Source organism: Callithrix jacchus, chromosome X, assembly GCF_049354715.1.
Source record: "Callithrix jacchus isolate 240 chromosome X, calJac240_pri, whole genome shotgun sequence".
NCBI lineage: Eukaryota > Metazoa > Chordata > Mammalia > Primates > Cebidae > Callithrix > Callithrix jacchus.
In genome coordinates, this window is record NC_133524.1 from 102,579,307 (window position 1) to 102,605,899 (window position 26,593).

The 26,593-nt window shown below is 35.1% G+C and overlaps 1 protein-coding gene across 5 annotated transcripts in view; it reads left to right on the forward strand.

The window, feature by feature from the left end:
* The window catches only part of NRK (Nik related kinase), a 131,747-nt gene that overhangs the window by 68,646 nt on the left and 36,508 nt on the right, over positions 1–26,593 (forward strand). For all 5 annotated transcript variants that reach the window (XM_078362237.1, XM_078362239.1, XM_078362240.1 and 2 more), the window contains 10 exons: positions 3,011–3,121; positions 4,601–4,691; positions 7,742–7,872; positions 9,681–9,735; positions 14,424–14,502; positions 15,550–15,725; positions 17,362–17,425; positions 17,848–19,003; positions 21,719–21,826; positions 25,137–25,204. In XM_078362237.1, coding sequence (XP_078218363.1) covers positions 3,011–3,121; positions 4,601–4,691; positions 7,742–7,872; positions 9,681–9,735; positions 14,424–14,502; positions 15,550–15,725; positions 17,362–17,425; positions 17,848–19,003; positions 21,719–21,826; positions 25,137–25,204 — 2,039 coding nt within the window. The remainder of the gene's footprint in view (positions 1–3,010; positions 3,122–4,600; positions 4,692–7,741; positions 7,873–9,680; positions 9,736–14,423; positions 14,503–15,549; positions 15,726–17,361; positions 17,426–17,847; positions 19,004–21,718; positions 21,827–25,136; positions 25,205–26,593) is intronic.

The window sequence follows — 26,593 nt, forward strand, 5'->3', positions numbered from 1 at the left end:
TGAGAAACAGCCAATCCATATCATGTGGCAAAACAAACTCTGATTCCTGGAGACAGGAGTAATAAAATATGGGAAAATATCTTATGTGTCTGACAAGGGGTTTACTGGTGGGATGAGGGAGGACTCAAATGAATACTGGAAATATCTAACATGAATATTTTCAAATATTTTATGTAGTTACTATGGTAGCTATTATGGTGATTACCTGATAAACTAATAAGTAATGACTGGACAAGGATTAATTCTAATTAGCACTTGGCATAAGCAAATGAGTGCATTTTAAGTTTTTGCAAAGTATATGCCCTTATGGATAAACATAACTCCTAAGAAAATATTTTCCAAATGGTAAGTTGACTTATCCTTTTTTTAGTCATTATGCCTGGAGTGTCACAAATTCTAAATCAATAAGATATAAATCATAGAGGCTAACTGGAACTTATACTACTTAAGCTACAGCAGAATTTTTGATGCCCCACACTATGGTAAAAATAGTTAAATCTCAAGCAAATCAGGTTTGGTCAAGGATGTCTTTATTAAAAACGGAATATTTAGAACATAAGGTGGTGTTAGTATATATTTGAATCTCTATACTTGCCACATTTCCATTTCCAGTCCAAGTTAGTAGCATTTTTTTTCAAAATAATGACTAAAGTGGTATGGTATCCTCAAGTGACAAGGAAATATTCTATTATATTCTAAATAATGGATTTCAGAAAACAGGACAGTGAACATATAGAAAGGTCTTCAACAAGGGGTGGAATTGAAACAGTGGTTCTCTAACTTTGTCAGGCACCAGAATCTCCTGAAAAGCCTGATAAAACACAAATTGCTGGCATCACTCACAGAATTTCTGATTCAGTAGATTTGGGAGTGTGGGTCCAATACATTGTCCTTTCTAATAAGTTCAATATGTGATGCTGCTGCTGCTGCCACTGCTGCTGGTGCTGGGCTGATTACTACACTCTGGGAACCACAAAATTTAAAGACTGTCAACTTAACTCTGTTATCTCTCAAATATACAGTTAATATGCATCCTCTGTTCTCTGACAATTTCAGTCAAGATTTTAGTAAATATGGCTGCATCGTTTAGTTACTGAGGAATTTTTTTGGCATACACTATTTGTCTTTTTATATATTTTCACTTACAAGGTTTTTTCGTCTTGACAGTATAGCAAAGTGTGAGAATTTTTGCAGTCTCCTTTTTGGATATGTATTGGTACTCAATTCATTCAGGCATTCAGCATATATCAATTGAAAACTATTTGCCAGGTGTTGTGCTAGATGCTGAGGATAAAATAGTAAGCTGAATAGACATGCTACTGACCCGTTGGTGCTTACAATCTATTTTCAAAGACCAGTGTCAATCAAATAATCACACACATAAATGTTTAATTTGTCAGAAGGGAAATATCATGGCTCCTGGTGGGTGAAAAACAAACCTTAGTTAAGTTGGGAAATGTGAAACTCTTCCTTGAGGAATGAAATCTTGAACTGAGAACTGAAAGGTCAATAAGCATTTAATGAATAAATTATTTGTGAAGGAAAGAGTCTTCCTGGGACAGTTCACAAATTTTTGGCTATATAAATCAGAAAAACAAGTAGGAAATAAGTAAATAGCTTAATAATGACCATTAATAAAGACGTGTATGTACCAGGCACTATGCTTACAAAGTTAGGAAAATTATTGAGAATGTCTCACATTCTTTTATAGTTGAGCTCTTCTGACTGGCATGATATAAGCAAGATCTTCCAGGGTTTATCTAAGTTAAATGGCTTTAATTCTGGTTTGTCATGGTTCAAAATGAGGAGTTGTCACAGAGTACATGTTGTGCCCATTGAATATAGTTAATGCTTAATTCTCCATGTGAAAATCAACTTTTTGTGGCTTGTCTGTATTGGTTTTGTTTGGCTGCCTCTTCTTTTTGGTGAAAGTGTACTCGTGAAAGACATGCAATAATATCAGTGGTGAATAACTATAAATTAGGGGAGTAGTTTTCTGAAAAGAAGATCTTAATATTTCATGGGAAGTAATTTAGACTTTTTAAATAGTCACAATTCGGGATTTATCCTTTTTCTTCCATTTATCTATGGTGATAATTAGTTTGCATAAAGTTTATAAAAAGAGGTATTTTGATCTTTTGATAAAGTATTTTTGACATGGGCAGTAATACATAAACCTGTACTCAAGGAAAAGATTGCTGGGATAATTATGATAGGTATATTCTCTTCTACATTGGTCTTTCCTCTAACTAATATTACCTGGAAGAAAATCTACTAGTTGGGCCCTCACTTTATATGTGTCAAAAATAAACTTTCGGAGAAATGGAGTTTATTAATACAATAAAATCTTAATGAAATATTATCAAAGATATTAGCTTTAAAATAGGTTTTCCTTAGCAGTAATACCATTTAGAAGAAGTTATCCCATAGGAATGCAATTGACAAAATCCCCCTTGGAGTTGTAGCTTACCAGTATCTTGGGAAAAGTAGTTTGAAATTCGAAAATAAAAAACAAAACAACAAAAAGCAAACCTAGTTTTAATGTTGAAATGTAAACTCTTTTGAGACCGTCCATATTTTGCTTCTTCACCCCCAATCAAACTGTTTTTTTGACCATTCTTTCATTCCCATTCTAGTCATCACTTAAGTTTGTTCCCTTCACAAACATCTTCCTAAAAGCATGTGTTTATTTAGTTTTCCATAAACGGAATGCTTTTTCTTTTAAGCATATCCAAACACTGCCTATCCTTAAAGACATAGCTCAAACTCCAACTCCCAGTTTAACATCTCTGGTGAAATACCTGGCTTCTCTCCCTCTACAAAACTTTGGGTTTACTCCAACTCTAATTTCGCTAGCTTTTGGAGTGTACCACGAGACAATTGAGGCCATCTTTTCAGTGCCTTAATCTCTAAACATTACCTATAGATACAAGCCATATGGACTAAAACTCTCCAGATATTTTCAGAAAATTGCAGACTAAATTTTTATACTTTGCTGGCTTTCCTGCAGATGGTGATGGAGTTCTGTGCAGCAGGCTCGGTCACTGATGTAGTGAGAATGACCAGAAATCAGAGGTTAAAAGAAGATTGGATTGCTTATATCTGCCGAGAAATCCTTCAAGTGAGTCTTAGTATGGTCATTCTCTTCTGATATTTTAAGAACCTGGAAGTAATATATATATATAATGCATCTTATACCTGCTCACATCAGATAGGTTAGGTGTTTGAAACATAACCTATGCATCATGATAGCTAAAAAAGCCGAAAAGCTTTTGGGAAAGCAGATTTGCAGCTGATCTCCTTAAACTTTAAAGTAGTCCACAGGTGGGTAACCAGCTCCTTTGAAATCATGGCCTTTTATACCTCTGTCGGATTCTGACTACTGTGTTCAATGGATCATAGAAATAACCACTTGGATTATTTATTATGTTATTATTATTTTAGAGTTCTTTAAACAAAAATATAGTACAAGCATCATAGGTTAAGATGAAGGTGAGACAGAAGAAGTCAGTATTGTATGGAATGGCTTCAAACCCTTCTGCAGCCTTTTGGCAAACAGACATTTTCTTTGATTACTGCTTCTATTTTAATTGTCTTTACTTTCCACACCCAATTTGATGAGAGCAACAATCTTCTTGATCTATCAGATTCCATCTTTTGTGACTAAAGTTCTCAAAGTCATCCAAGAAGGATATTAACAGAGTTGAACAGTACCATTCATACAATGTTAGAATGTCCTTCCTACCATTTTGGTTGGATTCACTTGTGATGATAGCGTAAATGGTTGAGAGTTCAAACTCTAGACTGAGTTTACATTTAGTTTACCATGTATAAGTTTTGTAACTTTGAATTAGTTAATTTTTCCAAGGCTCACTTTCCTCATCTATATTATGAGGGTGATTTTAACACCTTCCTCAAAGGGTTTCTGTGAGGAATTAGTAATTTACTCCATGTAAAGCACTTAGTACAATCCTTAGCAAAGAATAATGGCTCAATAAATGTTAGCAGTTTTATTGTTACTTTATTATGAATCTCCAGCTAGTAGCTGGGGCAATCTCACTACAACCTAATATTGCATACCATGTCATGGGTTAGCCAGGTCACGGGTAAATTTTAGTGGTGAATGGGATAGAGCCAAAGTGTTAAGCCAACACAGATTACAAATGGTTTAAAATGAATTTCCACATTCCCTTAAATTATCAGCCTACAAGGCTGACTAGAAAATATTTTGGACTAAACAAATGGTTGGATAAGGAATAGAGCAAAATAATAGCTGAGCTATGATATTTAATGTCCAGGTCTTTACTCTTAGGTTAGTTAGAAATATGGAGGCTAGAAATGAAGGTAAAGTTACCCACTGTATACAAACATTTATTTTGGTGTTCTTTTTCTTTTGTGGGTGTCCTGATTTGTTTTCCTTCCCTTATAGTCCAAAGTCATATTTCTAGGAACAGGTTGTAGTAATTCCAGTCTAAAAGAACTGTGTTTGAAACATCAGAATTAATCTGTTTCTCTTATCAAAAGTTTTCCCAAAAACACTAGAACTGTACTGGAAAGAGATAAATATATACTGATGTGGCTTTTTAAAAAATATATACAGGGGTTAGCTCACCTTCACGCATACCGAGTAATTCACCGGGACATCAAAGGTCAGAATGTGCTGCTGACTCATAATGCTGAAGTAAAACTGGGTAAGTTTATTCTTATAGTATTTTAAGTTTGAAACATCTTAATGGAAAAAACTCCGTTAAGATAAGATAACTATGCGTTCCCTCATGTTCCTGCCAATATCCTCTACTAATTTGAGCTGGGTTTTCCCTGCCTGCAAAACCAGTCAAAATTTGAAAATTTGTTTGGGAGAGGAAGCGGGCAAAATAAAGAGAATGCACCTACCTACTTCTTTGAAATCACGTACATAAAACAACTTTTTAATTTTCATGGGGATTTACTACTTTTTGGTCATCGCTTTACCCTCTATTAGAAATATCTACTATATTTATTTAAACAATTGAATTAAGTATTTACCACGTGCAAATTTCGATGTCATGGGCAAGAATTTAAAAAAGTTATTTCATACGACAGAGACATAATTTCTCAAGAATATCAAATAATTTTAATTATATAAAGAGGAACTGCTTTGGATTTTTTCAGTTATACAAAGAAATGATATTGATCAAAATTGATGCTCCAATAATATCCAAGTCAAATTCAGAATCATGAATTTTAAAAAAAGCTGGAAGTACCTAGCTTTCTATTCCTGAGTTCAGAGTGCTATAACTTATTTGAAAATAACCACACATATTTTCTGATTTTTTTGTCATTAAGCACATAAGGGACAATATATTTTATCCTTTAATGTGTAAAATAAATACCAATAGTTTTCAGAATAATATTATAAAAATCATGTCAGTACCTTGTAGCGGCAGATAACCCCATGGATACAGAAGGTAAGTCACTCACATTATTTTTCAACACTTTGTAAACATGTGTCTGAACATGACCTTAAGATATTTCCCATTTTGTTGCTAAACACTTATAACAAGAGGAGAGATTTTGTTTATTCATTGAAAACATTTTTCACTGAGCACTTGCAGAAGAAACATGAGGTAGTAATTGTTTATCCTTGAAATAAGTGAAAGTAGTTTTAAGAGAATGTATTACTTCTTTGGTTCCTGTCTAAAAGCTACAAAGCTAGAAACACAATTTAAAAATATATGAGAAGTGGCCAGGCACAGTAGCTCACACTTATAATCCCATCACTTTTGGAGGCTGAGGCATGAGGATGACTTGAGACCAGGAGTTGAAGACCAGTCTGGGTAACATAGCAAGACCCTGCCTCTAAAAAACAATGTTTAATTAGTTGTGCATGGTGGTGTCCACCTGAGGTCCCAGCTACTCAAGAGACTGAGGCAGGAGGATCACTTGAGCCTAGGATTTTGAGGTTGCAGTAAACTATGATTGTGCCACTGCACTCCAGCCTAGGCAGCAGAGACATATCTTGTCTCTAAATAATAAATGAATAAATAATAAAAATATAAAAAATACCTGAAGGGCATATATATTTCACATTTTAATATGCAGGACAGGTAGTTTATCACAAGGCTAAACACTGTTTGCATATAAAACAACACTCTCATATACTTGTGTCAAGTTGCTGGCCAAGGCAAATATTTTCGACACAAAAGAGAAATTGTACATGAAAGAAAAGCCCCTGAAATATCTGTCACAATGTCCGTGCACTAAAGTTCATGTACTTTCTCTGAAGGAGAGAACTTCTACTGCTGGATTAGAGTTTAATAAGACTTACTTTATGTGTAATCCATGTGTACAATTTGTTTTAGAAGACTCAGACTGTCACTATTTTTAAGTAACACATTATAAAATTTAATCACACATATCTTACACTTAAGTTTTGTACAATTTGTTTGAAGTTTTTTAGATTATAGCTGTTTTAAAGCAATATAGTATAAGGAGAAAGTTGCAGAAAGCAAACCTAATGATAGCCAAAGCAAGTGATAGAACGGAAAGAGATAGAAAAATGATTATATTGCAATTGCAGTCACTCAGTGAACTTCATATTCCAGCCTGTAAAGTCATGAAAGAAAGTTTAAATTATGCCATTGTTGAGGTTTCATCTCATCTTGGCTTTTCGTTCTCTTTCTCTTGCTCTTTTTTTTTTCCTATTAATCAGTCTTCTAGTCTTCTCCTTTCATTTTCTCCTCTGGATATATGCCATATAGAAACTTATGGCCTTCATAGGTATGTCTTGGCCCCTAATGCCGGTTCACAGGGATAGTGAGAATGCTGAGCTATTATTTAACCTCTTTCTTTAAAAAAATCTAGATAAAAACATTGTACAACCGCCAATGGTATCCTCACAAATATTGTGGACATTTATTTTTTATTTTTTTGGTGTTGTCGTTCTTGTTAGACCCTTTAAAACTGCCTTGAACTCTTAGGTTTTTCTTTTTCATTTTTCTTCTCCTTCCCTAAATTCCTGAAGCTGCTTTTAGTCAGCTTTGTTCGCCATCCTCTGGATTCCTGGAAACCATTCTAAATTAGAAAATCTACTTCATTTTTCATTCCTGTTTTATTTTTTCTGGAATAAATAACCCCAGTCCACTTTAGCCTTTTTTTCTGTTTCTGAGGATACCATACCAAATATTTTCTTAAAATGTATCCCACAGATGAATAGAAGACTGAACTTTTATAATCTAAGCTAAGATATAGATACCACAATAAATACCTGCATCTGATTCAAAAGATCTGTGTAGGAATTTAAACTAAATTCTAGCAGAAAACTCGTTTTTCTTTATCAGCATGATAGAGCCTTCTAATATCATGTGTGAGGCTTCCTGATCAACTGCTAATAGGTTTCAGATTTCTTTGATCTTGCTTATAGTTCTGGTCTTCCTCCAGCTTGGTGCCAGGTCCAAACATTCCATATGTTATCACTTTGGAGGTTCAGAGTGTCCTGACAGAACTTTATCAATATTCATGGTAAACATTCAGCCAAACCTAATGTAGATTTATAATAGCACTGCTGAGTCCATTCCAACATAAATAGCAGCAAAAGCCTATTCCCAGTATTCCTGGAGTAGACTTCATGGTAAAGTTTGCTAGGCTAGAATGAAAATCTGTTATCCATTGTGGCTTTTGTATCAGCTTTCCAAGTTAAAGAAATAACTTATTGAGCTTTTTCTTTCTGATTGATTATTTTGACATATAATGATTTTGGCAGTTGATTTTGGAGTGAGTGCCCAGGTGAGCAGAACTAATGGAAGAAGGAATAGCTTCATTGGGACACCATACTGGATGGCACCTGAGGTGATTGACTGTGATGAGGACCCCAGACGCTCCTATGATTACAGGGTGAGTATGAGAATTCAGACAGTGGAAATTACAATTTGGAAAGGATTTTTTATTAACATTTTTTGCAATGATAAAAAATAAAAAGCAGGCAACTCCTCCTTTTACATTACATGCTGGTTGGAAATACTAGTCTCTATTTCAGTAAGTGGTTTGATTATATGCATAAAATAATATTTTCTAAGAATGTGGACAAAGTATAACATTGAGAATTACCTGCATTTGAGGCAGAATGTGTAGTTTACGTTGCTTGCAATTATTAATCCTCACAGTAACTTAGCTCCAGAAAAGACAAAAAATAATAATTTGATTACTCAGGGTAACGGAGAAATTCCTTGGCATGTTTCACCTCCAAAACCACAGAAAATCAGTAGAATAGACAAATTAAGTAACAATTCCTGCTATTTATTAAAATTTCCACTGAAACTGCAATTTGGACAATATACATCCATGTACACATTTCAAAAAGTTGATGTGGAAAGAAAACTCTCCATTTGCTATAGACTGGAAAAATCTCACTCACTCCCCACATAAGTCATCCAAACAATTAATTGTGGTCTCCCTGAGTGGAACCTAGGACTCAATACTTGAAGTTGATTAATTGAGATTCATCCCTTTTCCCTTTCCTTAACTGCCCTCTGCATGATCTGCAAAATGATTATTTACTGAGAGCCTATTATGTTTAGTGCTCTGTTAGAAGCTATGAAGACTATGGAAGCACAAAGTTCTTCAAGTGGCTTTTTATAAAAATAATGCTTTATGGTTGTATACATTTGCAGTCTTCCAAGGACTTTCACCTGTATTCGTGCTTTATTTTTTAGTTTTTAGCACCATGTAATTGAAGGAAATCTTAAGCTTAGACTATCGCAACTGAAGCTAAAAAATCTATAAACTGGGGTTCTAAAAATCCAGTTAACCTACAAGGTCGCAGATGACCTGAGGTCAGGAGTTTGAGGCCAACCTGGCCAACATAGTGAAACCCTGTCTTTACTAAAAATACAAAAAAAATTATCCAGGCCTGGTGGTGGGCACCTGTAATCCCAGCTACTCGGGAGGATGAGACAGGAGAATTGCATGAACCCAGGAGACAGAGGTTGCAGTGAGCCCAGATTAAGCTACCAAACTGCAGCCTGGGTGACAGAGTGAGAACCTGTCACAAAGAAAAACAAAAGAATTCAGCAAAACTGTTTAGGAATCATTTAGCTATCCAGTGTATCTCTAGCCCTGTGCCCTTTCCATGCTAAAAAAAAAAAAAAGTACTAAATGGTTAATAGTAGTGAAGATAATTTTCTAGAAACTCTTTATAGTTCTAGCCTTAGTTAAGTATATTCCAGAAACTGCTGAAATACACACACACACACACACACACACACACACACACACACACCAGTCCTATCTAAATGTATGCTATTATTATCTCTATTTTACATAGAGTGAAATTAAGGTACAGAGAGTTAAAACATTTGCCCAAGATGATACAACTGGTGAGTCTATGTAATAAAATGTCATTACGGCAAGTTTCTTTTGGTATTTCAGGTAAGGCAATAATAGCAATGCATCCAAGATGAACTTTCCTTACATTTAACCCCATTCCCTATTAACCTGTTGTGTAGTGAGGTACTGGCTGGTCACAAGCTCAGATTATGCCTTCTTACAATGTCACTCTATAATGAAGCTTTACTGTAGGAAAGCCATAAAACGGCTCTGGCACTGGCATTTACATCCCCAACTAAACATTGTTTTGAGATTCTAAATACTACCAATTGCCTATTTTTAAGTGACATTTTTTTTGGTCATGTTTTTCTTTGCAGAGTGATGTGTGGTCTGTGGGAATTACTGCTATTGAAATGGCTGAAGGAGCTCCTCGTGAGTAAAAATGTTTGATATTTATTAAAGATTAGGGATATATACCATACAAGTCATACAAATATCTCTCTGTGGAAGAAGATGAGATTGCCACTTGTACCGCTCAGTTTCACTGGCCACACAGGTGTCATACTATGTGCCAAACTACTAATGGTGACCTTTTCAGTGATTACCAAATGCTTTCCTCAGAATAGCTACATGTGGGTATATAAATCAGCTTGTGCTTTTCTTTTTTACAATAGCTTGTTTTAGATTGACTGAGTGTTGTTTCAATTTATTCTCAGTAGTATTTGGTCCTGACAGTCCTGAGCAACCAGAATAAGGATTCTGGTTGGCATTCCAGTCTGTATTTCCTGGTGGAATATTTAGATTCCAGAACATTTACAACCACACACTGCTACTGCCTCAGGCTGTAATAGTTGAGAAAATTCTCTAGCATTTCATTGAAATTGAGCTAATCTTCAGAAATTTCAGGAAGTAAATATAGTTTGTTTTTTTTTTCCTTTGGAGTCAATCCAACTTACCTTTGGTGCCCTTTTTACTCCTTTCAGCTGCCTCAGTGCCCATGTCATCTTGTTTTCTCTACCTCCCCATCATTTAAATGACCTGTTAGCACCCTGTTCTCTCAAGGCACTGTTTTCTGACAGGAAAGTAAAAATGGAATGTGAACTTGGGTGTAAATGATGGATAACCATCTAATGTGTGCCTCCAGAGCGTAGTATATTTGCTGTCCTCAGTAACTAAAACCCAAAAGTGAAAATGACAATACATCTCTCGTATTGTTGAATGAGAAGTGAAAAAAAAAATGCCCTGTGGGGTGTGGGGAGGATTGCTTTGCTTTCCCCTCTCCAAAGCAGATTCTATAGATTCCCATGTTCATGTATGCTCTATCTGCAAAATGTCCACCCATCAAGTTTTATGAATTTGAAACATCTTAGCATTTAGTTTCACAGCCAATGAGAGGAATTTCAAGAAATAGAAATCATGGTAACATAATTTTTGAGAATTCCTGCTATCCCCTTGGAATATCCAAGAGGAGCTGGGATAAAGCTAGGACACCTGTGGAGATCATGTTGCTTCTGCCTCTATTATAGTGCCCCCAATTCAGCCAAGTACCTTCGTTGGGTGAATAAAAAATTAATAATAGGAAATATTAAAATGTAAAAAGATTACATATGACACATATATAAAATTGAAATGATACTGAGGGGATGTGGACTATTCCTCATCATCTCTTGATTATTTCTGTTTGGGAAAGATACATAGATTATGTTAAATTGAGCAGCGGCAACTAGTATTTCATCTTAGTATTGATGCATGGGTTTGGTTAGGATACATGTCTGCATGTATATTTTTCCCATTGTTTCTGAGCGTTCCTCAGCATGCCTTTTCGGAAAACCAACTTTCTATGTTTTGCGGTTTATACTTCCTGAGTCATCTTTGTTTGTTTCACTTTTTTTCATTCCAAATTAATTTATGGGAAAAAAGTATTGGTGAGCAAACTCACAGGAGTGCAGCGAAGGAATTTTGCACAGTTTACACAAATTGCAAGCTTCTTACAAAAGATAAGTGAGGACCAGGAGATTTGGAATTCACAAAGAGAAAATAGGGCTGGCCTTCCTGGATCAATAATTTGAATAGTACAACTTTGGTCAAGAGCATCTCTAAATGGCCTCCCTACGAAAACATTTCTCCTTCACTGGTGTTCTTTATTGCCTGGAATATTAATTTTATGTGAAAATAATTGTCATCTGTTTAACTGCACAAATCCTCCAGGTTATGATCATTATTATCTCAGAAGGAATGGCCTTCCAAAGTGACAATTATCTGATAATATCCTTTGAGGTCCAGATAACAAAATTGTCTTCCTTTGGTGAATCTTTTCCAGAGAAGTAAAGAGAGAGAAAGAATAACTTCTCCCTGATAGGATGCCATAGGGCATGGGCCCCCAGTGCGTGGGCCATACCGCAGGAGGTGAGTGGCGAGCAAGTAAGCAAACATTACCACCTGAGCTCTGCCTCCTGTCAGATCAGCAACAGCATTAGATTCTCCTAGGAGTGGGAATCCTATTGTGAACTGAGGACGCAAGGGATCGAGGTAGTATATTTCTTATGAGAATCTAACTCATGCCTGCTGTACTGAGGTTTAATAGTTTCATCCCCAAACCAACCCCCTAACCCTAGGTCCATGGAAAAACTGTTTTCCACGAAACTGATCCCTGGTGCCAAAAAGTTTGGGGACCACTGTTGTAGGGGCTCTAGAAATAGAGAACTGGACATTTACAAACCAGGACCTCCTTCAGTCCCTAGGTTCTGGGTAGTAATTCAAATTATATGAAGACCTTTAAACCAAGGCCAAAACATTTCTAGTAACCATCCAAACATCGGAGTATCATAGGCTAATTTTGAATAGATGTGGTTTTTAGTCCCTATCCTTTATAGAAAAGATAAACTGTTCCTGGAGGAGAAGGAGGATAGGATCAACAGTTCACCCTGACTCCCCTTTCTTGGCAAAGCTGTACACCAGTCAACTTGCCTTAAACTGGGCCATGTTTTTCCCTATTTTTGCATTCTCCTTGATATTGTAGATCTTTTTAAATATTGTCAATGATGCTTCTTTATAGTCCTACTTCTATTCCTTGTAGCATCGCTCTCTCACATCCCATGTCAACTTTTACCTGAATGCATTGTGGCTCAAATCTACGCCTGTCCCATCAAGAGGCCTATTCCTTCAATATTCAGAAGATTCCCTCAGATCTCAACATGTGTTAAGAATAAACCACATTATTTAACCGAATTCAAACTAAGCTCAGTTTAATATGTGTCCTACCCTTCAAAAGATAATGTGATTTTTAAGGAAGCCTTGCTGTTTCAAAGAAATGAGCCTCTAAGGCCAGGCGTGGTGGCTCACGCCAATAATCCAAGCACTTTGGAGGTCAAGGTGAGCAGATCACCTGAGGTTGGGAGTTCAAGGAATGAGTCTCTAATGATGAACATTTAGGTAGTTTTATGAGATATGGGTTGGAGGGGGCAGTTACTGACATTCCTAAAATTAGACTATATAAGAAACCATAAACAGCTTCTGTTGACGTAGCTCTTGTACCTACCCTATGCTCCATTCCTTTGTAAACTTTTCCTTTAAAGAAAACTTACCTAGTCTGTGTCCTAGCTCTTGACCCCTGAAGATGTTGTCAGTGGACTGACTGTTGCTCAGACGTTAATAAATGACCATTGTTTAATATTGTACAAACTCACTTATAATATGTTTAAAGGACAGAACCTGGAGACTGATTGGACACAATAAAAGAATTAAAAGAGTTAAATATGATCCTGATCTTTTGTTCTTGGAGCTTATTCTGCCTTCAATTATAAAAATGCACCTTCTATGAATTTATAACCATGTATTTGAAAACAAAGCTTGACCTTTAAACAATTCCCTTTGTATAGCCCTAGTAAAATCACCCTATGGAGTTTTTGTCTACTACTATGAGAGGCCAGTTTGTCACTTTAGGTTTGCATCTGAGGATGCATTTTGGGAGAGAAAGGATTGCTCTAATAAGAGTCATTAATATCAAGTTATTCTCACAAGAATGGCACACTTATAATGTTAGACGAAATTGACACTATGGTTCTCGATTGGGGATGTTTTGCACTGCCAATTTTCTTTAATCACAACACAAGAGGAAATAAGTAAAGTTAGACATACTTAAACACTTATAGAAAAAAACAAAATTCCCAAACCAATGAGGTAATTAATTTATATAGCACATATTGGAATAGGCTTTTCTTTTTATGCCTGTGTGCATGAAAGAGAGAATGAAAGGTCTAGTAATTTGGCACAGTCTCAAAGTGCCATAGGGTTAAAATCTTTATTATAATGTCAATAGCTGATATTTATTTAGCATCTACTACATGTCAGATACTTTTGGGGGAATTTAAAAAATTATTTTTAAAATTTTTGTGGGTATTTAGGTGGTGTATATATTTATGAGGTAAAGACACTTTTACTTGTAAGTTGCTAATTAATCCTCACAGCAATTCTTTGAAGGGATTCCTCCTGCTACATTTCCTGTTTTTCAGATGAAAAGAACACAAGATACAGATAGGTTACGTAATATGCCCAAAGTCACAAAGGTAAAGCTAGATTTGAACCCAAACGATCTTACTCTAGGTGGTGTACTCTTAACAGTTGCGCTATACCTATCGTTTTTTCTGTAACTGTCAGCTTCCAGAACAGATTCTTCTCAGCTTTCAAGACTACTAAACCATTGTTATTTATATATTGTTGTACTTTAATAGTAGTCTGGTTGACTTTTTCAGTCTATAATTATATATCCCAATTTTATAACTAAACACCTCCAATACAAAATTACAGAAGTGTGCTTGTTTTACTTTCAGTTAACTTTTCTAGATATAAATTATCAACTATACATTTCAAATATGTTTTTTAGTTTATTATTAATTAATACTACCTGGTGATAGTGAAACTTGAGAATCTCATATATTGCAAAATTGTGTTAAAACAAGCTTTTCCATTTCTTTCTAAATACATTCTTTTGTATTTATTCGCCCCTTAGTGGAAACTAAACATTATATGTGAAAGATTACTGAGAAATCCCTCTGGAATGAGGAGTGTGCTCTTTAGTTAACCTTCCCATTTTTTTTAAATTTATCTATTTCCCTTTGCAGCTCTGTGTAACCTTCAACCCTTGGAAGCTCTCTTCGTTATTTTGCAGGAATCTGCACCCACAGTCAAATCCAGCGGATGGTAAAGATGAATACTTTAATCTCCTAAGTACATTGACTTGACATTTTTATGTTAGCAAAGAAGTTTTAACTCATTTGGTCACTCCCGCTCCACCATCCTTGTTGGACAATATTTTCTAAAATCAAATATCTTAACTGGGAGGTTTGAATGACCAGTTTTCATTAAGAAGTAGCTAGCCAAGTATAAATAACTAATATCCTCTATAGTATTTTCTGATGCTATTGTTCTACTGCCATTAATGGGCACGTTCAGTTGTTTCCACAGAATTGGGATGAACTAATGGAACTATTTGCGGTGCTTACATAGGCAGTCAGTTATATGCAACCCTGTTAATTAGTCATTTAAACTAAACATACACAGACCTAGAGCAGAAGACTTATTCTCCCAGGATACTACATGCCAGCTAAACTTGGGAATTCTTCTCTCTAAAGTTTGTTGATCTTGTACCTGAAGCTCTTGCATATATTAGTTACTATTGCTTTCCTTGGTAGAAGTGGTGACTGTTATTTGATTGCTAACATTCTGCATTGCAATTCAACTTAACCCTTTCCATGGATTCAGTCTTTATAGCCACATCTATTTTTACAAGTCATTTTTCAAGATTAGTTAGTCGGGGCGCTTTTAACATCCTCTTTTTGGATCATTATATTTATTCTTCTTTAGTTAAAACTGCATAGAGTCAAATGAAAAATACAGAGTGTGAGTGCTGTGGGACGATGAATCTAGTGTTGCAGATTACATGATTATCCACTTAATCATATATTTGCACTTGAGATTTTACCAGGTGCATATGGTTAACTCATTGAAATTTCTACTGTAATTTAGATGGTAAATGCTATTGACTTTTTCTTCTTTTCCTGAGGTCTAAATGGGCTCACTGTATAATGTATGTTGCCAAACTGCAGGATATTTGACAATTGAAAAGACAATGATACTTAAAGGCAACTCTCTCTAAATATGATTTTCAGAGAGGCATGTGGGTGGTGGTGGGAAGAGGTCTGGCAGGCTTGAGAACACTTTTTTTTCTCTTGGACTCATTTCTTTTAGGTCGCGTAAGTTCCACAATTTCATGGAAAAGTGTATGGTAAAAAATTTTCTGTTTCGTCCTACTTCTGCAAACATGCTTCATCACCCATTTGTTCGGGATATAAAAAATGAGCGACATGTTGTTGAGTCATTAACGAGGCATCTTACTGGAATTATTAAAAAAAGACAGAAAAAAGGTAGAATCTATAACGTTTTATTTTAATGAAATGAATATTCAGAGTTTGTTCATGTATTGTTTCCAGGAAAAAATAATATTTGTTTAAGAATTAGGTTGAAAGTAAAACTTCTGAGGCCTTCGATATTTAGTTTTTCCAAGAATATACCATATGCTCTTATTTAATTCATTAACTCTTGCCTGAGTGTGTGTGTTTGTATGTGTGTTTGTGTGCTTTTGTGTATAGTCACTAATTCTTGCCAGTTACACCTGGAACATATTCATATTTACAGAGACCTTGAAAACCTCCAGTAAAATTTTGTGATATGCCAACTTTAAGTAACTAAAATAAATGAAAGATAAAAGGTAACAAAACGTATATGCTACTGTTTTTTTTCAGCTGACATGTTGACAAGAGATAAATGGATTTGTAATGAACCATTTATTGACCACTAATTTTGAAGTAGTATTTGTGTACCATATAAAACTCGTTTTATGTACTAAACTCCAGATATAAGATGTAATTAAAAGAACTAATTTATACAAATAAACATAAACTTCTGTCTATTAATAAAAGTGAACTTCATTTTAAATGTCAGGATTTTGCAGTGACCCTAGATTGTGCCACTGCACTCCAGCCTGGGTGACAGAGAAAGACCCTGCCACCCCAAAATTAAAATAAATATGGCAGGATGGATTTTTACCAAGTCTAGAAGAAGCCACTTGAGAAGTTCTAACTTTATATGTTATGTTACATATTTCACATTTGATTTTGGGGACCATAGGCAGAGTTGAGAGTAACAATGGAATGTAGAAGGGAAAACCTGAAAAAGCAAGCATCCTCATATCAGCTGTGGGGTTGATTGCAGTGGGGCTTGTTACATCTGTACATGTAACCTGTTTCGAGATAAGGAGCAGCAACAATTAATTTATTTCCCTATGGTAATAAAGTTATTGAACCAATGTCACAGAAGACCAGCCAGTTTCAAATGGGTGCAGGAAAACTGCACATCTACTTGGTAATTTGCTAATTTTCAGAGTTGCAAAATTTCCAAAATTTTACCTGCAGGAGAAGTTCCATTTATATGAAAGTCACACTAAAGGTATAAATATAGTTGCCCTATCATTTTAATACAGGAAATTCAAAAGAAAACTCTTTTGTTTGTAAGCCTCTATATTTCAATAGTTAACGGCACAGCTGTTAGGAAAGAAGCTGAATTTTTTCAATGTGTTTAGTGTAAAGCACAGAATTAAGAATTTGCCTTCTCATTGAAAAGATTAAATATCAACTCAAGCCATAAAGTCCTTACATCTAAAGCTCACAGCTGTAAGCAATGCTCACCACTATCTGGAGTTTCTCTTGTCTCATTCTCCCTTTGTCCCATTCTCTCTTCTTTCTCTTTAGAATTGCAGAAATCAGATAGCTAAATTTTCTTTTCTCTGTTCAGAGAAATTAATCTGCATGCAATGGCTATACTGTGCTTTAAAATGGGCCTAGAAATTAGAATATTGTCTACATCACAAACCAAGTGTGTTCAAAGGGCTACTTTCTTGCCCTTGTAATTCACTCCACGTCCTGAGAAGTAGAGGGAACAATGTGAATAAAGCTGATAACATGCTTATATGCTATTTTCTCTTTCTCTTTCCTAAAAAAAAAGAAATACCTCTGATCTTTGAAAAAGAAGAAGCTATTAAGGAACAGTACACCATGAGAAGATTCAGGTGCGTTCCACAAAGTGCATATATAATTTGACGATAGAAATTTAGGTAAGGCAGTTGATTCCATACTGTTGCTTTTGATTCAGAAAGAATTCTTTCTGATACAACAAATAACAAATCTCTGTTTTTAAGAGATATTAAGTGAAAATGTAAAGAGAATATTTTATTATTACCCAAAGACTCCTTAATATCTGGCAAGTGAATGATCAATAGATATCAGATTTCATTAATAATTGAATACATTAGTAATACAAATGTTACCTTCAGAATATTTCAGACATTAAGGGAACGATTTCAGAAAGATTTATTGAAGGTATCTTCATTGCAGAAAATTTCCATCTTTTAAAGTAAAAACAATGCCCCTGAATGGCTCCATTCCACTAAAAATTCTAATTGTACGCCCATTATTTGTGTGTTTATTTTAGAGGACCCTCTTGTACTCATGAGCTTCTCAGATTGCCAACCAGCAGCAGATGCAGACCACTTAGAGTCCTGCATGGAGAACCCTCTCAGCCAAGGTGGCTACCAGATCGAGAAGAACCACAGGTCCAGGCACTTCAGCAGCTACAGGGAGCAGCCAGGCTATTCATGCCACTGCAGGCTCTGGACAGTGCACCCAGTCCTCTAATGGGGCAGGCTCAGGCACCTCTACGACTACAAGGGGCAGCTCGGGTGTTCAGGCCACTACAGGCTCAGATGAAGTCTAAGGCCTCTAGACCTCTACAAATGCAGATAAGGGCACCTCCACGACTACAGAGGGCAGCCCGGGTGCTCATGCCACTACAGGTACAGGGTAGGACACCTAGGCTTCTACAGGTACAGGCCCAGGTACCCAAAAAGCAGCAGACTCAGACCCAGGCATCAGAACCACAAGATCTGGACCAGGTACCGGAGGAATTTCAGGGGCACGATCAGGTACCTGAACAACAAAGGCAGGGCCAGGCCCCTGAACAACAGCAGAGACACAACCAGGTACCTGAACAAGAGCTGGAGCAGAACCAGGCACCTGAACAGCCAGAGGTACAGGAACAGGCTGCTGAGCCTGCACAGGCAGAGGCTGAGGCAGAGGAGCCTGAGTCATTACGAGTACATGCCCAGTTATTCCTGCCCCTGCTATCACAAAATCACCATGTTCTGTTGCCACTACATTTGGATACTCAGGTGCTCATTCCAGTAGAGGGGCAAACTGAAGGATCGCCTCAGGCACAGGCTTGGACACTAGAAACCCCACAGGCAATTGACTCAGTTCAAGCACTGATAGAGGGACTCTCAAGAGACTTGCTTAGAGCACCAAACTCAAATAGCTCAAAGCCACTTGGTCCTTTGCAAACCCTGATGGAAAATCTGTCATTAAATAGGTTTTACTCACAACCAGAACAGGCACGGAAGAAAAAATCAAAAGTTTCTAGTCTAAGGCAAGCACTGGCAAAAAAACTATCACCAAAGAGGTTCAGGGCAAAGTCATCAAGAAAACCTGAAGAGCTTGAGCTCTCAGATTTAGAAGCCCGCAGGCAAAGGCGCCAGCACAGATGGGAAGATGTCTTTAATCAGCACGAGGAAGAATTGAGACAAGTTGATAAAGTAAGAGTTTTTGATATTTTTACTCTGAGTCAGAAATGAAGAGAAAATGTGATAGCTCATGCTGATGTTTTTTTCTCAGAAAAAAAAACAAATGAAATAAATACTTATTATGTTCCACAGAAAATATACTAAATAATTTGTACTTCAAATAAATTTTCTTGAAATTCGTAGATACTTGTGACTAATTATGAGAAAAATATTTTTCAGTATCTCTACTGAAATATAGCTTTAATTATTAATTTTCTGTCTGTTCCTTTAACCAGTCAAGGGTCAACAAATGCACATTTAAAATTACTACTTTGGATCTTAAAAAATTACGTTCATAATTTAAAATGTCAAAGATAACTCATTAAAAAACAAGCACAAAACAAAATTTGGTTTTATTACTCTAATCTGTAAGTTCGTTTATTATTTCTTCCAATAGAATGCTGAACTATACTATTTGAGTGAATAGTACTACAGGAGGTTTAAATCAAGTTTAAAATGAGAAGGCAAAGCAGTTTCCAAAATATTTTGTGTATGGTTACCATATTTATGACTTGTTTCACTAATGTGCTGCCAATTTTACATAATAAATCAATTATGTGGCCTCACAGAACATGAAACAATTTACAAATTGTTCTCTGTGTTATAAGACCAACAGGTTCATATGTCCACTGCATAGTAACAGACCAATTACACATATAGCAGTGATGCAGCTGAGGAAAAGCTTAATGATCAGCAGGGCATGGAGTTAGGATGTGGGGAGGAGACCCTCAAATACATCTTTTGGAGGAGTTCTGGGCTGGGGTTTTTAAGAGGATTGTAGAGGGTGAGGTGCTGGATAATTGGAGTTGTTGATTGGTCAGGGCAAGGTTGATGGTCCTTGAAATCATCAGGATTTAGAAACTGCATTTTTTGGTGAGGCAGCTTCTTGTGGGGTCCTTCAGACCAGTTGACGTCAGTGGGGTCCTTCAGACCAGATGATTGACGGTAGTTTCACTGGTATGAAAGACCTGAAAAAATATCTCAAAGGGAAAACAACATTTCGTAATGTTCAAGTTGTTATCTACAGAGCAGTTAAGGGGAATGATGATGTTGCAACAAGGTCTACGTGATTCTAGGAAAATAGGCCAAAAACACCTATTGAAGAAGGAGGCCAGAGAGCAAGCTGACCTAAAGGGTAATGCTAAATGTGCTGCAAGCTTGGTGTATTTTTGTTTCTTCCCCTCTCTTCTTCTGTGATTAATTTTATAAGTTAATAGTGGTGGTTTCATCTGTACCGTTTTGAAATGCGGAATACACTATGTTAAACTCCATTTTATCTAGGAACAGTCACTAAAATGTAATTGTTTCAAAAATTCTTTAATATAAAATGGATATGATTTTACTGGAGTTATTGAATTTAATCTTGTAGATTCCAAACTGATAATGAAGAGTTATGGGCTTAAAAACAAATTAATGAGGTTAGATAAGATTAGGGGAGGAGTCGTTTTCTAATACTCCACCCATATTTGAGTAAAAGGAATCATTGTGATGATACAAACTTAAACCCTGATATCCCCATCTATTTCCCTAATAATAATCGATGTAGTAATTACAAATGAATTATATCTGAGTATCTAGATAAGGAATTCTTTGGGTTTGTGCATATTGAGCCAATTAAACAAATGCCAATTTGTTGACATGTTTAACAGGAGAAAAGGTAGAAGCAGCAAGAGAAGCAAGTCTCAAAAGGGAAAACGGATGTCTAGCTCTGAGGAAAAACAAGGGGGAACTATAAAGAGAAAGAAACTAGATGGTGAAGGGAGAGGTTTAAGTCTAGAATCATGACATTTGGTAAAACTAGCTCATCTAAAATGCTAATGATTATTCTCAATGAACCCTAGTAATCAATTAAATCTAATGGGTTTATATATATGAATAAGTCTTTTATTGATCTCTGAAAGGTTCATTGTTACCAGCATGGCACACACTTATTGTCATTTATTGTTTTAAACATGTATGCGGAAAGCCATTCTAAAATTTATAAAAGTCAATAAATAATAGTTATAAATCTCATGACACTAGGCTCTTCTACAAACATTTATATCTTTGTATGTGGTCACTGAAGAAAATATAAAGGCAAAAAAAAATCGTTGATAATATAGTCAAAGTCACAGATCTTTTGAAATACCCGAAATTTTGTTAGAGTTGAGAGACATAGGTGACTGCTTCAAGTAATCAGCAGGAAACAAAAATTGCATTTTTATTAATATTTCAGTTGAAGAGAGAATATTGATTGGATTAAAGGGGAAAACAGTTTCCTAAACTCCTAGAGCTCAATTAGGGAGAAATATTTGCACCACTGTATAACAAATCTTGCATTGCTCAGGAAGACCAAACTTTGAAGTTATAATCGCTTGCTAAGTGTGACAGTTAGTTTGGTGTTATGAGTTAATCAAGCTTTAAGCGAAAGATTCTTAACCTGGACCCTGTAGATGAACTTCGAGAGGTCAGCAATCCATCAGAAAATATATGTAATATGTTTGTCTATATGCAGTTTTCTGTGGACAATCTATAGCATTTCTCAGATTCTGAAAGGGATCCAGAACTAAACACTATTAAAAACTACTGGTTTAAATCATTTTTATTATTTGGATATTATTCTTTTAAATTATGTTTTAAGATGATGAAGTTGTTCCTATCCCTTGCATTTTGACAATTAAAATGGTTACTTTCCTTTTTGTTTCAAAGGACAACGAAGACGAATCATCAGACAATGATGAAGTCTTTCATTCGATTCAGGCTGAAGTCCAAATAGAACCACTGCAGCCATGCATTTCAAATCCTAAAATAATTGAGGTAAATCTTTCAAAATGAGTTGCTGTGACATTAGTAAAAACGCAGAACAGTGGTTCTTAAAATTTTGATCTCAGTGTCCCCTTATATGCTTAAACATTGAGGATCTCAAAAAGCTTCGTTTATTACATGGATTGTGTCATTTGATATTTAACTTATTAAATTAAAACTGAAAAACATTAAAAATTGTAATTCATTTAAAAGTAATGAAACTATTCCATGTTAGCATAAGAAACACATTTTTAATGAAAAAAAAAAACCTGTACTTTTCCAAAACAAAATTTTAGAGGGTGACATTGTTTTACATTTTTGTATGTCTCTTAAATCTTTCTTGCTTAATGAAAAACAGCTGGATTCTCCACATCTTCAATCTGTTGCCATATGTTGTTTTGGTTGAAGTATATGAATAAAAGCTGGCTTCTCACATAGAAGAAGTTGGAGAGGGAGAATTTTCATAGATTGTTTAGATACTTGAGTAAATTATTTAATAATATACCAAAACTAGAGAAGTGGAATCTGAAACCATATCAATGAAATTTTGTATATTCAGTTAATAATAAAACCCATTGGTCTATCTTATGCTGTGAATAAATGTTTTGCTGATGCATGATTTTCAACTTCATGCATTGGTCAGTTGAAAAATATTGGTTCACTTTGTATGTAGATCTTCCCAGACATTTACATGTTTCATTATACAAGATCAAAGAACAGCATTTGTTAATATCACCATCAAGTTTATCATAAAAGTTATTGAATATTAAGTTGTCAAGTGCTTCATGGCAGATATATTTGAAAATTCTAATTTTCCTTTGCAAGCTCAAATTTTATCATTGCTAAATTATAGCATCAGTTTTTCCCTTTAAATTGACAGGCTTACTTTTATTCATCAAAAATAAAATGTCTACCAAATACCCATAGTCTGAATAATCATAGTTTGTCAGTCTTTCTTTAAGCAAAACTATTGTACATGAAAAATGCTGGTGGTTTCAATTTGTAACATAATCACAAAGTATTTTTCCTTGATTTTCTCTGGTCGGGGATGTAGTTCGTGACAGAGTCTGGGTTATTTAATCTGTGGTTTTTGTTTTGTTTTGTTTTTTGTTTTTACAATTATAAGAATAATTAAGTTAGCCCTAGTGTACACTTGACTTCTGTTTTCATGACTATATTAATATCCTATTTAGTACATATATTGGAGAGGCCAGAGTTGTAGGTTTTCTTGTCTAGACAAGGTACCATCATTATTACAGCCAGTGTTCCTAACAGCCATCTAAAACAATGTTTTTGTAGATTTTTTGAACAACCAAGTAGATTAGGTGAGTGCCTGAAGAACTCAAACTCTTGCCTTATTGATGGTGGGTCAGGAGCCTCATTGTTCCTAATCAGCACAAGATGTTTCACAGGAGTCTACTATGAAGTCTTTTGTAGACAATTCTCCTGTTTAAATACAATCCCCCTAATACTAACAGTCCTCTGAAATGAATAACAAAAAGTACTGTTTTTTTTTTGTTGTTGTTTGTTTGTTTGTTTGTTTGTTTGTTTGAGACGGAGTTTCGCTCTTATTACCCAGGTTGGAGTGCAATGGCACAACTGCGGCTCACTGCAACCTCCGCCTCCTGGGTTCAGGCACTGCTCCTGCCTCAGCCTCCTGAGTAGCTGGGATTACAGGCACACGCCACCGTGCCCAGCTAATTTTTTGTGTTTTTTTTGCAGTTTTACTAGAGACGGGGTTTCAACATGTTGACCAGGATGGTCTCGATCTCTTGACCTCGTGATCCACCCGCCTCGGCCTCCCAAAGTGCTGGAATTACAAGCTTGAGCCACCGCGCCCAGCCCAAAAAATATATAAATACTAACCACTGGCAGAAAGAACATAAGCCAGATTGTATTGTTTAATTAAAAGAGGCAATATGTCTTTTTATTTGCCTTATTAAATGACTTTGCTCATACTCTCAGGTAATAATTATTACCTTAAGCATGGCTTAAGCAGGAAATGTAATGAGCTATGTCTGGTTTGAAATGCATCATTATCTTAGTATATGCTATTCTTACTAATCATTTTTCTCTCCCCAGTTTTGAAATTAAATACAGCCAATTTATATTTGGCATTATCTTTTTTATTTTTGGCCATTACCTATTTTGAGTAATTTTGTCCTCCAAATTACTCAAGTAGTGCCAATAAACTTCCTAAGATCAACTTCGTAAACCAAAAAGCCCAGACTGGGTCATATGATTCCAATTATATGAATTGAAAGTGAAAAAAAAAATCAGCAGATGCTTACCCTTACCTACCTGTCTCTTGTAATGTAGACATAGCCTTGATAAGTCACTTCATAAAGAAAAAATACTGCACTAAGGCTACTCTAATTTCTAGAAAGCATAAAATGAATTTATCAGCATGAATATGCTAGATTTAAAAAGTAACATGTCGAAATGTCCTTTTTAAAGAATCTAGTATGACTGACTTATTGCATGTCAGAATTACCTACGTTTTGAGCAGCTAAAACGGCTTTGAGTAGAAGCGTGGTGATACAAGACTAAGTGAAGCAAAACAACATTCCCTGGCCCTGTCTACCGATATTGGCAGAAAGTAAATTTCCCCTATTGATGGAAGCTAGCTTATTACATGCACCCTTTCTTGAGTATGGGGCTATATTCAATGACTTCATGATTAGTAAAATACAAATTAATTTTAGAGTTGAAACAGTACTTGGAACACTAATTATGATAGTGCAGTCAAATTGTAAAGCAGAAAAAAATACTTTCTTACTTTCTTAAAGATGGGACAGTTTTGACTCAAGAGATTTTAATAAAATGTATGTGGGTGTGTGTGACAACTTTGGAAAATCTAGGGATAACATAAAAGGATGAGTGTGTAAGAATCTGAACTTAAATTCTGAGTGACAAGTTTAAACTTGATACAAAAAGAAATGTGATAACATGTAAAGAACATTAAATTAGAAGTTGGGAGGCCTACATTCTGCTGTTAGATGTTCCTTTGACTTGATATAAAATTCTTAGAAAAGTCAATTTTCTCTCTTTGGACTACAAATTCCTCAACAATAAATTAAGATTTTGATTATATGAGCTCCAGAATCTGTTCCTATACTAAAGATCAAAGATACCATCAGATGTTAAGGTTAAGCAAGTCTAATGTTATAAGTAATTATAAAATAGTATCTATTTATTAAAATCATATTTTATGAGTTAGACTATTAGGAAAACATATATGAAGACAGACATTTTCCCACACATTAATGGCTCCAAGGAATTTATCGAGAATTCTACTGAAGTATTGTACTGTGTCTTTAAGGTTCAAGAGAGATCTCCTTCTGTGCCTAACAACCAGGATCATGCAAATCATGTGAAGTTCTCTTCAAGGTATGTATCTTTGATTTCTATATTAAAATTTCTCAAAATGAATTACAGAATGGAAAATAAAAATTATTTCATTGATACCACATTTTGTGAAATCAACTAAAATGTCAATGACAATGTTATCACCATTGACTATTGGTCCACATTTAAAACCTCAACTGCAATGATCTATTACCTATATCTTTCACATTTGGACATACTTCAGTTTCTGGGATATTTAGATCCACAATTTTAAAGTGAAACTAACAACAAATACTTTGACAGTATTCAATTAGTAGTCGATGAAAAGACATGAAATTTCAAGTGAATTTTCATACATGTACTGCATGATAAACCATATACATACAAATTATTTATATCAGAAGCTAATTATCACAGAATGAGTAAGCCTAAAAGTGTCCTAGAGTCAAAATCAAATCTAAAACTCAATATTATATGAAAATGTCATATATAATATTGATATCACTCACTGTATTTTTTTATCTTTGTAATATTGGTGATCTTCAATAATTTTCAAAGATCATGTTCTACATTTTAGATATTGTGTGCAATGTGTTATATTTGAAAACCAAATTTTAAGGTAGATTGTTTTAAGGAAATCATACCCTGTTGAGCCCCAATTTATAATAGAGAAAACTTAGCTTATATTGATTCACTGTCAGCAAATATATATAATACTTCTCGAACACTCACTATACTCAAGATATTGGACAGTATGGTCAGATGTCATACAGTTAACATTATGTAGTATATATTTTCCTGCTTCGTTATTTTAAAAACCCCATACAATTATGTCTTCAGATTTAACTGAAGTATAGAAATTTTGAAAAATTATGAAAGCAAGACTGGGAAATTTCTTTTTCTCTGTACTCAGTTAATGGGTTGCCATGGTCTATCCGACTTCAAAGGAAAGAAAACAGTTTAGTTTTGAGTAGTTGGTTTTGGTATAATGGAATATGACTTTAATAAAATCGAATATATAAAAACCACACTTGGTATTAAACTCAGAGTAATTATTCACTTTACAAAAGGATTTTGAATTTATTAATAGCAAATATGTTACCTTTAAATATATTTAAATTTATAAAATTTAGTGAAACTCTAGTCTTTCCTGAAATTTGGGGCCATTGAAAAACTTTTGTCTGTTCCAGGCCTAAATCAATAACCAAAGTCCTTCCCATATATAAATGCCACAATAACTATAAAACTTAGCAGCACTAGTCCAAAGCAACTCTCTAGATATTCCTTAAATCTGAATAGTAAGAATGAAAGTGCTCTATTTGTCAGTGTAGCTATCTAAATCATGAATGGGATGTTAAAAACATGAATTTCAAGCACTTAAAATCTAGATAATAACAATAGAATATATGACATAACAGTAACTTACTTTGT